This window comes from Petromyzon marinus, chromosome 61 (genome assembly GCF_048934315.1).
Source record: "Petromyzon marinus isolate PM22_M1 ecotype Great Lakes invasive population chromosome 61, UKy_Petmar_22M1.pri1.0, whole genome shotgun sequence".
Classification (NCBI taxonomy): domain Eukaryota; kingdom Metazoa; phylum Chordata; class Hyperoartia; order Petromyzontiformes; family Petromyzontidae; genus Petromyzon; species Petromyzon marinus.
The window spans coordinates 721,006-734,527 of NC_133727.1; the positions used below are offsets into that span (position 1 = coordinate 721,006).

At 58.0% G+C, this 13,522-nt stretch overlaps 1 protein-coding gene across 3 annotated transcripts in view; it reads right to left on the bottom strand.

Annotated features, from left to right (window-relative positions):
• Positions 1-13,522, bottom strand: part of OCA2 (OCA2 melanosomal transmembrane protein) — a 60,849-nt gene that overhangs the window by 20,186 nt on the left and 27,141 nt on the right. For 2 of the 3 annotated variants that reach the window (XM_076053413.1, XM_032976916.2), the window contains exons 7-16: positions 12,799-12,986; positions 12,544-12,626; positions 12,254-12,407; positions 11,610-11,681; positions 9,784-9,849; positions 8,630-8,686; positions 2,106-2,230; positions 1,754-1,892; positions 777-909; positions 225-372 (exon numbers count right to left, since the gene is read on the bottom strand). In XM_076053413.1, coding sequence (XP_075909528.1) covers positions 225-372; positions 777-909; positions 1,754-1,892; positions 2,106-2,230; positions 8,630-8,686; positions 9,784-9,849; positions 11,610-11,681; positions 12,254-12,407; positions 12,544-12,626; positions 12,799-12,986 — 1,165 coding nt within the window. The remainder of the gene's footprint in view (positions 1-224; positions 373-776; positions 910-1,753; positions 1,893-2,105; positions 2,231-8,629; positions 8,687-9,783; positions 9,850-11,609; positions 11,682-12,253; positions 12,408-12,543; positions 12,627-12,798; positions 12,987-13,522) is intronic. The other variant, XM_076053414.1, reaches the window with a different exon arrangement.

Below are 13,522 nucleotides of genomic sequence, written 5' to 3' on the forward strand. Positions count from 1 at the left end.
GGGTGGTGGTGGTGGGGGTGGTGGTGGTGGGGTGGTGGTGGTGGTGGGGGTGGTGGTGGTGGGGTGGTGGTGGTGGTGGGGTGGTGGTGGTGGTGGTGGTTGTGGGGGTGGTGGTGGTGGTGGTGGTTGGGTGGTGGTGGTTGTGGTGGTGGTGAGGGTGGTGGTGGTGGTGGTGGGGTGGTGGTGGTGGTGGGGGGTGAGAGCCACGTGTGTGTCCCCGTCACCTGTGGAAGGTGTTCATCTTCTTGCGCAGGAGCTCCTCCAGGCTGAGCACCTTGTGCATGAGCAGGCACTTGACGGTGGTCTCCTCGCGGCTCGCCGGAGTGATCCTCTGTGCCGCCAGCTTCCACACGAGCACCTCGTGCTGCAACTCTGCTCGGACGACGACAACAACAACTCGGTGAGAAGCGCTCACCCACCCACGGTGCTCACCCACCCACGTCGCTCATCCACCCACTTTGCTCACCCACCCACGGCGCTCACCCACCCACGGCGCTCACCCACCCACGGCCCTCACCCACCCACGTCGCTCACCCACCCACGGCGCTCACCCACCCACGGTGCTCACCCACCCACTTTGCTCACCCACCCACGGCGCTCACCCACCCACGGCGCTCACCCACCCACGGCCCTCACCCACCCACGTCGCTCACCCACCCACGGCGCTCAGCCACCCACGGCGCTCACCCACCCACGTCGCTCACCCACCCACGGCGCTCACCCACCCACGGCGCTCACCCACCCACGGCGCTCACCCACCCACTGCCCTCACCCACCCATGATGTCTGCCGGCTCGCGGTTGTAGAGTTTGGTGCCGCAGAAGAGCAGCCGCAGGAAGGGGAAGGAGACGGCGCTCACCAGGAGGATCCCGGGCAGCATGTGCAGCGTGAACGACGCGAACTCGATGCCCTGTGTCACGTGCAGCACAAGCTCGCTCACCCACTCGTCCGCTCCCTCACTCACTCATCCGCTCGCTCACTCATCCGCTCGCTCACTCATCCGCTCACCCGCTCATCCGCTCGCTCACTCACTCATCCGCTCGCTCACTCATCCGCTCGCTCACTCATCCGCTCACCCGCTCATCCGCTCGCTCACTCACTCATCCGCTCGCTCACTCATTCGCTCACCCGCTCATCCGCTCGCTCACTCATCCGCTCACCCGCTCATCCGCTCGCTCACTCACTCATCCGCTCGCTCGCTCATTCGCTCACCCGCTCGCTCGCTCTCTCATCCGCTCGCTCACTCATCCGCTCACCCGCTCATCCGCTCTCTGACCCGCTCGCGCACCCATTCACCCGTTTGCCCGCTCGCTCACCCGCCCGGTCACCCGCTAACCCGCTCTCTCGCCCGCTCGCCCGCCCACTCACCCGCTTACCCGCACTCAAGCAAAATCTCCTCGAACTGCGTGGTAAAAGAAGACACTAAATAGTGTGTAGGTGAGGCCCGCTGAGCTACGTAGCTCTTTTTCAGAAGCGACTTGGCCACAAATGATAGCTCAACGAAGTGGCTTATAGCATCATCATCATCGTCACGTGGACATTTATAGCAGCCACATACGTCGATTCTAAATGTGGAGCGATAAACCAGAGGACCCGGAGACAAATCCACGCGAACACGGGGAGAGAGACACGCAAACTCCAAATATACAGCAGGCATCGTCAGGGTCAGATAGAACCCACGACCTCCCGCACACCAGGCGAGGTAGTCAACATCTCTTGGCCACCGTGATGACGATGAGAGAGGGTGCATTCACCAGGGCCTGCAACCGCGGGTTGGAGACGATGATGACGTTGGGGGGGTCCCCCACGGCCGTGGCGGCGCCGCCGATGTTGGTGAAGAGAACTTCGGCGATGAGGACATAGCGGGGGTCCAGGTTCACCACCTCGCACAGCCTGCGGGTGGGTGGGTGGGTGAGTGGGTAGGTGGGTGGGTGGGTGGGTAAGTGGGTAGGTGGGTGAGTGTGTGGGTGAGTAAGTGGGTGGTTGAGTGGGTGGGTGTGTTAATGAGTAGGTGGGTGGGTGAGTGGGTAGGTGGGTGAGTGAGTGAGTGAGTGGGGGGGACGAGGTGGTGGTGGGGGGGGGGGGGGGGGGCCTGGTGCGCATCACCGGATCGTGACCGGCGTGAAGAGGAGCATTGTGGTGACGTTGTCCAGGAAGGCCGACAGGATGGCGGCCAAGAAGCAGAGGACGAACATCATGGGCCACACGCGGCCCCTGGACACCTTGTAGGCCTGAGGGCCGAGACAGGAAGAGGCGGTGGAGGGCGACCGTTACCCCGGGGTCCTCGAAGGAATCGCAAGGCACTCTCCGGAGGGCACCACTGTGGCCAGGAGATGTTGACTACCTCGCCTGGTGTACAGGAGGTCGTGGGTTCGATCCCGACTCTGACAATGCCTGCTGCTGCTGCTGCTGTATATTTAGGATTTGTGTGCCTATCTCCTCGTGGTCGCGTGTATTTGTCTCGGGGTCCTCCCGCCGCGCCTTTCACAGTTGTGTGGCTGCTGCGATACATTTCCACGTGATGGCGATGCGGCCACTTCGCTGAGCTGTCATTTGTTGAGGGCCACGGTCGCTTCTGATAAACCAGCTACGTGGTAACTCAGTGGCGGCCTTACACCTGGCAAAACACAAAAGGCAAATCGCAGGCCGGCACCTGCCCCACAACGTCGACGAGTCGCTCGGGAAGAGGTGAAACGGCACGAAAGCAATTAGTGCGGGGGACGAGACGTCACGGCAGAGGGGTGAAGGGGGAGCTCAAGATCGTAGGTAGAGAGGGAACGCTGTGAAAACTGAGAGAATTCCGGGATTGGTGTGGAGAGCCATCTTCCACAAGATCGTTATGAACGCGCTGCTGCTTTATCACGGGGAGAAATGTCTTAAAGAAGATGGTTCTAACTGGAGTCTTATAATCCTCTGGCTGGCCACATGTTGCTCGAGAGAACCATCTTCTGGAAGATGGTTCTAACTGACTGCTGGAGTCTTATAATCTCTGGTTGGCCACGTGTTGCTCGAGAGAACCATCTTCTGGAAGATGGTTCTACATGTACCTGGCTGCTGGAGTCTTATAATCCTCTGGCTGGCCACATGTTGCTCGAGAGAACCATCTTCTGGAAGATGGTTCTAACTGACTGCTGGAGTCTGATAATCCTCTGGTTGGCCACGTGTTGCTCTAGAGAACCATCTTCCAGAAGATGGTTCTAACTGACTGCTGGAGTCTGATAATCCTCTGGCTGGCCACGTGTTGCTCTAGAGAACCATCTTCTGGAAGATGGTTCTAACTGACTGCTGGAGTCTTATAATCCTCTGGTTGACCAAGTATTGCTCGAGAGAACCATCTTCTGGTGGTTTATGAGGTTGTGACCGTTGCCCAAACGTTCCATGATAACTCGGGGGGGGGGGGGGGGGGGCGGAGGGACATGGCCACACGCTGGATTACATTATTATACCATATTATAATGATAATTATATTATAATATGATAATTATTATAAAATGCGCCCCCAAAGTGGTCCTGTAACGTAGAAGGAGAGCCGTGAGCCGTCTAACCCGGGAAGTGTGGAGTTTATTGTCTTCAACGGAGACCTTAGGCTGCCACCACCATCATCATAATGATTTACATCACCACCACAATCATCTTAATGATTTCCTTCACCACCACCATCATCTTAATGACTTCCAGCACCACCACCATCACCACCATCATCTTAATGATTTCCATCACCACCACCACTACCACCACCATCATCTTAATGATTTCCATCACCACCACCACCATCATCTTAATGATTTCCATCACCACCACCGTCATCATCTTAATGATTTCCATCACCACCACCATCATCATCGGAAAGATTTACACTGTGGGCCTTCATCGTGACCTCTGCCGTGGCTAAACCACCGAGCCGCCCCTCGCTACGGTGAAGCCGGAAGCTCCCGCTAAGCTTCCGCTAAGCTCCCGCTAAGCTCCCGCTAAGCTCCCGCTAAACTCGCGCTAAACTCGCGCTAAACTCGCGCTAAGCTTCTGCTAAGCTCCCGCTAAGCTCCCGCTAAACTCCCGCTAAGCTCCCGCTAAACTCCCGCTAAACTCGCGCTAAACTCGCGCTAAACTCCCGCTAAGCTCCCGCTAAGCTCCCGCTAAACTCCCGCTAAACTCCCGCTAAACTCCCGCTAAGCTCCCGCTAAGCTCCCGCTAAACTCCCGCTAAACTCCCGGTAAACTCGCGCTAAACTCCCGCTAAACTCCCGCTAAACTCCCGCTAAACTCCCGCTAAACTCACGCTAAGCTCCCGCTAAGCTCCCGCTAAGCTCCTGCTAAACTCCCGCTAAACTCCCGCTAAACTCCCGTTAAACTCGCGCTAAACTCGCGCTAAACTCCCGCTAAGCTCCCGCTAAACTCCCGCTAAGCTCCCGCTAAACTCCCGCTAAACTCGTGCTAAACTCGCGCTAAACTCCCGCTAAGCTCCCGGTAAGCTCCCGCTAAACTCGCGCTAAACTCGCGCTAAACTCCCGCTAAACTTCCGCTAAACTCCCGCTAAGCTCCCGTTAAACTCGCGCTAAATTCCCGCGCAGCTCCCGCTAAGCTTCCGCTAAGCTCCCGCTAAGCTCCCGCTAAGCTCCCGCTAAACTCCCGCTAAGCTCCCGCTAAGCTCCCGCTAAACTCCCGCTAAGCTCCCGCTAAGCTCCCGCTAAACTCGCGCTAAACTCGCGCTAAACTCGCGCTAAGCTCCCGCTAAGCTCCCGCTAAGCTCCCGCTAAACTCCCGCTAAGCTCCCGCTAAGCTCCCGCTAAACTCCCGCTAAGCTCCCGCTAAGCTCCCGCTAAACTCGCGCTAAACTCGCGCTAAACTCGCGCTAAGCTCCCGCTAAGCTCCCGCTAAGCTCCCGCTAAACTCCCGCTAAGCTCCCGCTAAACTCCCGCTAAACTCGCGCTAAACTCGCGCTAAACTCCCGCTAAGCTCCCGCTAAGCTCCCGCTAAACTCCCGCTAAACTCCCGCTAAGCTCCCGCTAAGCTCCCGCTAAGCTCCCGTTAAACTCGCGCTAAATTCCCGCTAAGCTCCCGCTAAGCTCCCGCTAAGCTCCCGCTAAGCTCCCGCTAAACTCCCGCTAAGCTCCCACTAAACTCCCGCTAAACTCGCGCTAAACTCGCGCTAAACTCCCGCTAAGCTCCCGCTAAGCTCCCGCTAAACTCCCGCTAAACTCCCGCTAAGCTCCCGCTAAGCTCCCGCTAAGCTCCCGCTAAACTCCCGCTAAACTCACGCTAAACTCGCGCTAAACTCCCGCTAAGCTCCCGCTAAGCTCCCGCTAAACTCCCGCTAAACTCCCGCTAAACTCCCGCTAAGCTCCCGTTATACTCGCGCTAAACTCCCGCTAAGCTCCCGCTAAGCTCCCGCTAAACTCCGGCTAAACTCCCGCTAAGCTCCCGCTAAGCTCCCGTTAAACTCGCGCTAAATTCCCGCGCAGCTCCCGCTAAGCTTCCGCTAAGTTCCCGCTAAGCTCCTGCTAAGCTCCCGCTAAACTCCCGCTAAGCTCCCGCTAAGCTCCCGCTAAACTCCCGCTAAGCTCCCGCTAAGCTCCCGCTAAACTCGCGCTAAACTCGCGCTAAACTCGCGCTAAGCTCCCGCTAAGCTCCCGCTAAGCTCCCGCTAAGCTTCCGCTAAGCTCCCGCTAAGCTCCCGCTAAGCTCCCGCTAAACTCCCGCTAAGCTCCCGCTAAGCTCCCGCTAAACTCCCGCTAAGCTCCCGCTAAACTCGCGCTAAACTCGCGCTAAACTCGCGCTAAGCTCCCGCTAAGCTCCCGCTAAGCTCCCGCTAAACTCCCGCTAAACTCCCGCTAAACTCGCGCTAAACTCGCGCTAAACTCTCGCTAAGCTCCCGCTAAACTCCCGCTAAACTCCCGCTAAACTCCCGCTAAGCACCCGCTAAGCTCCCGTTAAACTCGCGCTAAATTCCCGCTAAGCTCCCGCTAAGCTCCCGCTAAGCTCCCGCTAAACTCCCGCTAAGCTCTCGTTAAACTCGCGCTAAATTCCCGCTAAGCTCCCGCTAAGCTCCCGCTAAGCTCCCGCTAAACTCCCGCTAAACTCGCGCTAAGCTCCCGCTAAGCTCCCGCTAAACTCCCGCTAAGCTCCCGCTAAGCTCCCGCTAAGCTCCCGCTAAACTCCCGCTAAACTCCCGCTAAGCTCCCGCTAAGCTCCCGCTAAGCTCCCGCTAAACTCCCGCTAAACTCCCGGTAAACTCGCGCTAAACTCCCGCTAAACTCCCGCTAAACTCCCGCTAAACTCCCGCTAAACTCACGCTAAGCTCCCGCTAAGCTCCCGCTAAGCTCCTGCTAAACTCCCGCTAAACTCCCGCTAAACTCCCGTTAAACTCGCGCTAAACTCGCGCTAAACTCCCGCTAAGCTCCCGCTAAACTCCCGCTAAGCTCCCGCTAAACTCCCGCTAAACTCGTGCTAAACTCGCGCTAAACTCCCGCTAAGCTCCCGGTAAGCTCCCGCTAAACTCGCGCTAAACTCGCGCTAAACTCCCGCTAAACTTCCGCTAAACTCCCGCTAAGCTCCCGTTAAACTCGCGCTAAACTCGTGCTAAACTCCCGCTAAGCTCCCGCTAAGCTCCCGCTAAACTCCCGCTAAGCTCCCGCTAAACTCCCGCTAAACTCGCGCTAAACTCGCGCTAAACTCCCGCTAAGCTCTCGCTAAGCTCCCGCTAAACTCCCGCTAAACTCCCGCTAAACTCCCGCTAAGCTCCCGTTAAACTCGCGCGAAATTCCCGCGAAATTCCCGCTAAGCTCCCGCTAAGCTCCCGCTAAACTCCCGCTAAGCTCCCGCTAAGCTCCCGCTAAACTCCCGCTAAACTCCCGCTAAGCTCCCGCTAAGCTCCCGCTAAGCTCCCGCTAAACTCCCGCTAAACTCCCGCTAAACTCCCGCTAAACTCGCGCTAAACTCCCGCTAAACTCCCGCTAAACTCCCGCTAAACTCCCGCTAAAGTCCCGCTAAACTCACGCTAAGCTCCCGCTAAGCTCCCGCTAAGCTCCTGCTAAACTCCCGCTAAACTCCCGCTAAACTCCCGCTAAGCTCCCGTTAAACTCGCGCTAAACTCGCGCTAAACTCCCGCTAAGCTCCCGCTAAACTCCCGCTAAGCTCCCGCTAAACTCCCGCTAAACTCGTGCTAAACTCGCGCTAAACTCCCGCTAAGCTCCCGGTAAGCTCCCGCTAAACTCGCGCTAAACTCGCGCTAAACTCCCGCTAAACTTCCGCTAAACTCCCGCTAAGCTCCCGTTAAACTCGCGCTAAACTCGCGCTAAACTCCCGCTAAGCTCCCGCTAAGCTCCCGCTAAACTCCCGCTAAGCTCCCGCTAAACTCCCGCTAAACTCGCGCTAAACTCGCGCTAAACTCCCGCTAAACTCCCGCTAAACTCCCGCTAAGCTCCCGTTAAACTCGCGCGAAATTCCCGCGAAATTCCCGCTAAGCTCCCGCTAAGCTCCCGCTAAGCTCCCGCTAAACTCCCGCTAAGCTCCCGCTAAGCTCCCGCTAAACTCCCGCTAAACTCCCGCTAAACTCCCGCTAAACTCCCGCTAAACTCCCGCTAAGCTCCCGCTAAGCTCCCGCTAAGCTCCCGCTATACTCCCGCTAAACTCCCGACAAACTCCCGCCAAACTCCTGCCAAACTCCCGCTAAACTCTCGCTGAGCTCCCGCTAAACTCCCGCTAAGCTCCCGCTAAACTGCCGCTAAACTCGCGCTAAAGTCGCGCTAAACTCCCGCTAAACTCCTGCTAAACTCCTGCTAAACTCCCGCTAAACTCCCGCTAAACTCCCGCTAAACTTCCGTCGCGCTCTGCTTCTATCCAGTGGGGGGTCCAGCGGATCGTGCTGCTCACGACCGTGTGGAGTCCCCACACTCACGAGGAGGAGTCCCCACACTCGTGAGGAGTCCCCACACTCACGAGGAGGAGTCCCCACACTCACGTGGAGGAGTCCCCACACTCACGAGGAGGAGTCCCCACACTCACGTGGAGGAGTCCCCACACTCACGAGGAGGAGCCCCCACACTCACGTGGAGGAGTCCCCACACTCACGTGGAGGAGTCCCCACACTCGCGTGGAGGAGTCCCCACACTCGCGTGGAGGAGTCCCCACACTCGTGAGGAGTCCCCACACTCACGTGGAGGAGTCTCCACACTCGCGTGGAGGAGTCCCCACACGAGTGTGGAGGAGTCCCCACACTCACGAGGAGTCCCCACACTCACGTGGAGTCTCACACTCGTGAGGAGTCCCCACACTCACGTGGAGTCTCCACACTCACGTGGAGTCTCACACTCACGTGGAGGAGTCCCCACACTCACGTGGAGTCTCACACTCACGTGGAGGAGTCCCCACACTCGTGTGGAGTCCCCACACTCACGAGGAGTCTCCACACTCACGTGGAGTCCCCACACTCGTGAGGAGTCCCCACACTCACGTGGAGTCCCCACACTCGCGTGGAGGAGTCCCCACACTCACGAGAAGTCCCCACACTCGCGTGGAGGAGTCCCCACACTCGCGTGGAGGAGTCCCCACACTCACGAGAAGTCCCCACACTCGCGTGGAGGAGTCCCCACACTCGCGGCCGCGTAGACCAAAGCGCTGCGCTCCCCTGCTCACCATGACGGCGCACCAGTCGAAAAATCCCGTCTCAGAAAACACCGCAACGAGGATCATCTGTCGGGCGAGACGAGCGGACGGTCACTCGCGAACACGCCGCTGACGCGCCATTGAGATGCGGACGCAACAGTGGTGGTGGGAGGGGAGGGAGGGAGGGGAGGGGAGGGAGGGAGGGAGGGAGGGGAGGAGAGGGAGGGGAGGGGAGGGGAGGGAGGGGAGGGGGGGAGGGAGGGAAGGGGAGGGGAGGGAGGGAGGGAGGGAGGGAGGGAGGGAAGGAGGGGAGGGGAGGGGAGGGAGGGAGGGAGGGAGCGAGGGGAGGGAGAGAGGGAGGGAGGGAGGGAGGGAGGGAGGGAGGGGAGGGAGGGGAGGGAGGGAGGGAGGGAGGGAGGGAGGGAAGGGAGGGGAGGGAGGGAGGGAGGGAGGGAGGGAGGGAGGGAGGGAGGGAGGGAGGGAGGGAGGGAGGGAGGGAGGGAGGGAGGGAGGGAGGGAGGGGAGGGGAGGGGGACTCGGAATTGCCGGTGTCCAAATCTGACCGTGATGAGAAACAGAATCAGAATGTTTATTTGACATTGCAGGAGGAATCCGATGAGCTATGAGGCTCTTTTTTTCACAGATGTCCAGTAAGGGGCACGGGGTCAGAACGTTACAACAGCAAACACAATTACAGAAACACGATAGGAGTGCAAAGTATAGGGAAGGTAAGCAAATCACCTAAAATATGTACAAACATTTAACTAAACTATTTTGATCTTACCAGGTAAAGCTCATTGAACTATCGGTTTATTTTCTCAGAAGCGACCTGGCTATCACAAATGATAGCTCAGCAAAGCGGCAATCGTAGCAAACAATCAACGGCGCAGAAAACCGTTGACACGAGTTCGATTCCCGCTCACGGCCAACACCGATGACGATTATCTGAACCGGTTCTGGGCCTCCCCTAAGTCAGCTCAGCCTCAAATTAATAGCTGGTGCAGTGTGTAGTAAACACCGCCACTGGGGAGACAAAGGCGGCCGGGTGCGGTGCTGTCCACGCACCCCCTCGTGTGCCGTGCCGGCCTGCGTAGGTGCCACTCGTGAACAGCACTTGCCCCAACGGCTTGTTAAGGCTACACGGGGGATCTTTGTCTGCACGTGCATCTATCTGCCACCCTTACCATGCCAAACAGCAGTGCCAAGGTCCCATAATCGATCCATGCCACCACAGTGGTGAGGGCTGGCCTCTGTGAAGAGAAATACAATCGATAATGATGACAGTGATGGGCATCACAGTTCCCAAACTTGAGGGTGTGAGTTCAAATCCAGGTCTCAAGTCATCATCAAAACAACATTAATAATCTGAACAGGTCCTGGGCCTCCCCTAGGTCGACTCAGCCTCAAATGAGTGTCCAATCCCCCTATTCCATTGGAACGCTCGTAACGAAATCACGGATTTGGCTCGCGCGAACGCTTACACGCCGCACGGCGGCAGGCCCAAGTCGCCACGTGGTTACTTTTGCCCCTGTTCCTCGGCTTCGAGGTGAAGGGGCAGCCCCGGCTAACTACTCGCTTGCTCGCTCCACTGCTGGCTGAAGGAGCCTCCGCTGATGGGGAGGGGAACCCAGAGAGGAGGCCCTCGAGAGGACGGTACCCACAGTGGCGGAGGGTATTTTTGGGAGGGTTAGATCGTCGCGTAAATATAAATGTGTCGTTTAAACACCGCCGCCACCAACCCCACCACGGCCAATCGGTGAGCTTTGTGTCGCGTAAACAAAACGTCCCAGTCAGTGGCTAGTTCAGCACGCGCACCGGGAGTGTGTCGGGAGAGTAAACACCGCGGCGTTTACCGTTCGAGTAGCCGTGACGTTTCGCTGGTAATAACAACAACCAGCCTCATCAGGCGGCAGCCAGAGTTGATGTCGTCACTTGTGAGCCAATCAGGTGTGGGGACCGGGGGGGGGGCTTAATGTGTCCATACAATTCGATTGGCTCACGTGTGAGCCAATTGATCCCGACCCTGACAAGGCCTGTTGTATATTCGGAGTTTGCGTGTCTCTCTTTCTCTCTCCCAGTGGTTGCGTGCATTTTTTTCCTCCGGCTCCTCTGGATTTTTTCCCTCCACATTTATAATTCTCGCGTTTAGACTATTTAGATTATTTTCCTGCTGTAAATGTCTAAATGATGGGGCCACTTTGTTGAGCTATCATTTGTGGCCAGGTTGCGCCTGAAAAATAAGTTAACACCTGAGTGGACTTTGCCTGGTAGGATGGAGATGGTTTATTTTTATTTGTATGTGTTTTGGGTGATTTGTTTACTGTTCTTGCACTTTGCACTACTATCGTGTTTGTGTAACTGTTTGTTATTGTAACGTTCTGACCCCGTGCCCCTGTGGGAGATCTGTGGGAAAAGAGCTTCATAGCTCATGAGATTCCTCCTGCAGTCAAAATAAATATTCTGGTGTATGGTTACACCGACTCTAATCCCGTGGTGATTGTTGTCTCATCTCGATTTGAAGTGTTCTTGACTGTTGTTGTCTATTTGGTGTTTGATCATCTTGATACAGTCCAGGGACTCCTCTACTTATGAACGACTTCGATTCCAGAGGTCTGTTAGAAAGTCTATTTATTCGTAAATCCAACTTTACTCCCGTCGATTCCAAACACGTGTTGTACGGCGTGTTCACTAAACACGGGGAATGTTTCAAAAAGTCCTGGAGATGTAGATGCCACTGGTTCTTCACGTGCTACAAATGTACATGCCACTGGTTCGTACGTATCACTAAAAGTTCGTGAGTCAAATGTTCGTAAGTACAGGAGCCCCAACAATTCTCCCGTAGATCAAAGTTGTCGTAACTGTTATTAGTAATATTATTGGCTCTTACCGGCATCCCGATTGAATTGAATCGATACCTATGAGCGTAGTCGCGTGCGCGCGCACTCGCACACGCACTCACACACGCACGTACGCAGTCACGTACGCAGGCACGCGCGGGCCGCTTACGTACGTTGCCGATAGCCGCCAAGACCGCCAGCGCCGCCAGGGAGCCCAGCATCGCGGCCAGCGCCCTGTGCACGACCTACAGCGGACCGAGAGCGCGTGGACAAGCCGTCGCGTCACGGAGAACACCGCACGCAAAGACAAAGATCCCCCGTGTAGCATGAACAGACTGTTGGGCCAAGTGCCGTTGGCGATCACCTATGTTGGCCGGCACTGTGGCACACGAGGGGGTGGGTGGCCAACACCACGCCCGGCCGCCTTTGTCTTCCCAGTGGCGATGTTTACTACACACCGCACCAGGCACTCATTTAAAGCTGAGTCGACCTAGGGGAGGCGCATGACCGATTCAGATAATCGTCACCGGTGTTGGCCGTGAGCGGGAATCAAACCCGTGTCGTCGGGTTCCGTAGCGTAGTGCGCTACCCGCTACACTACCGCTCCCCACAAACGCACGCACACTTACACACGCACCCACACACATGCACACTCACACATACGCGCACACGCACGCACCCACACGCACACACGCAAGCACGCACACACACGCACGCACGCACACACTCACACGTACGCACCCACACACACACACGCACAGACGCACGCGGCCAACACCTGGGATGGCGGTGGGGGGGTGGCGGTGACGATGAATACCTCGAACACGATGAAGGCGTAGACCGCGGCGAGGATGAGGGCGGCCGCGGTGGCCTGGAGCTCGGCGGACGCGTACTGGTAGCGGTGCGAAGCGGCCAGCGGCACGACGCGGCCCCGCGACACGAACGCCCGCACCCGCACGCTCGCCTCGTCGCTGCGGGCACAACGGCGACGAGAGGAGGAGGAGTGGGGGGATGACGACGGCGACGTGTGACGTGGCGGGTGCGCGGCGGGGAGCCGCGGTGCAGCGGGGGGGGTGTGGGTGTGAGCGCGCCTTGCCGCCCGCTGACCTCGAGATGGTGTCGATGTCGCGCGTGATCAGCGTCTGCTCCATGTTCCTCGACTCGAGCGGGATGGTCCAGTTGAAGAGAGTCTGCGGCGCAACGCGGCACCGCCCCGGGAGGGTACGCGGGGAGCACGGAGAAGGGAACAAACTCCAAATATACAACAGGCGTGCTCAGGGCGGGATCGAACCCACGATCTCCCGCATACCGGGCGACGCAGTCAACGCCTCTCGGCCACCGCGCGTCGCTCCCCGCGCTCACCCTCACCCGGCGAGGAGGCCTCCCGCCCGCTGGTCCTCGCCGCTCGTCCTCCTGCTGGTGGACCTCCACCAGCAGGAAGTCGCCCGTGGCGGCGGCCCCCCCCGCGGGGACGGCGGGGCCCAGGGAGAAGGGCCCCGTGAGGCTGAGGCGCAGCAGGGCGCTGCTGCGTGCGTCCGTCAGGTTCATGACTGCGGCGAGCGTGCGGTGAGCCGAGGGGGTTAAGGGGTCTCGGGCGGCCGCACTTGAACGGTCGCAACGACAAATCACAATTACAGACACGACGGGCCTCCATGGAGCCCAATCTGTAGAGTGTAGTGTATAGCAGTGTGTAGTGTATAGTGTAGTGTATAGTAGTGTGTGGTCTGACCAGCTAGTTGTGCCTCAGGCTTGTTCCATCTGGGCCGGCCCTCTAGCTGCTACCGTAGGCACACACTAGGCTCAACATCCCTGGTGAGTCGGTACAGTCAGCAGCTGCCAACGCCGAACCCCGGTCGCCGGTTAACTAACCCGGAACACTCAGCTTGTCTGAGCCTGGGCATGTGGAACCCCTGGTGGAGGGAATTCCACCAAAGGGTCTTTGGACCTTCCACTGCAACCAGGACCACCTCCAGTCGTCGCGACTACGTCCTGCCACTGGGTACAGGTCGAGAGAGTGAGGTCGACGCTGCACAAATCACCCTCACTTAAATCCAACTTCTCTGCGCAAGTCATGGCACTTTTACTA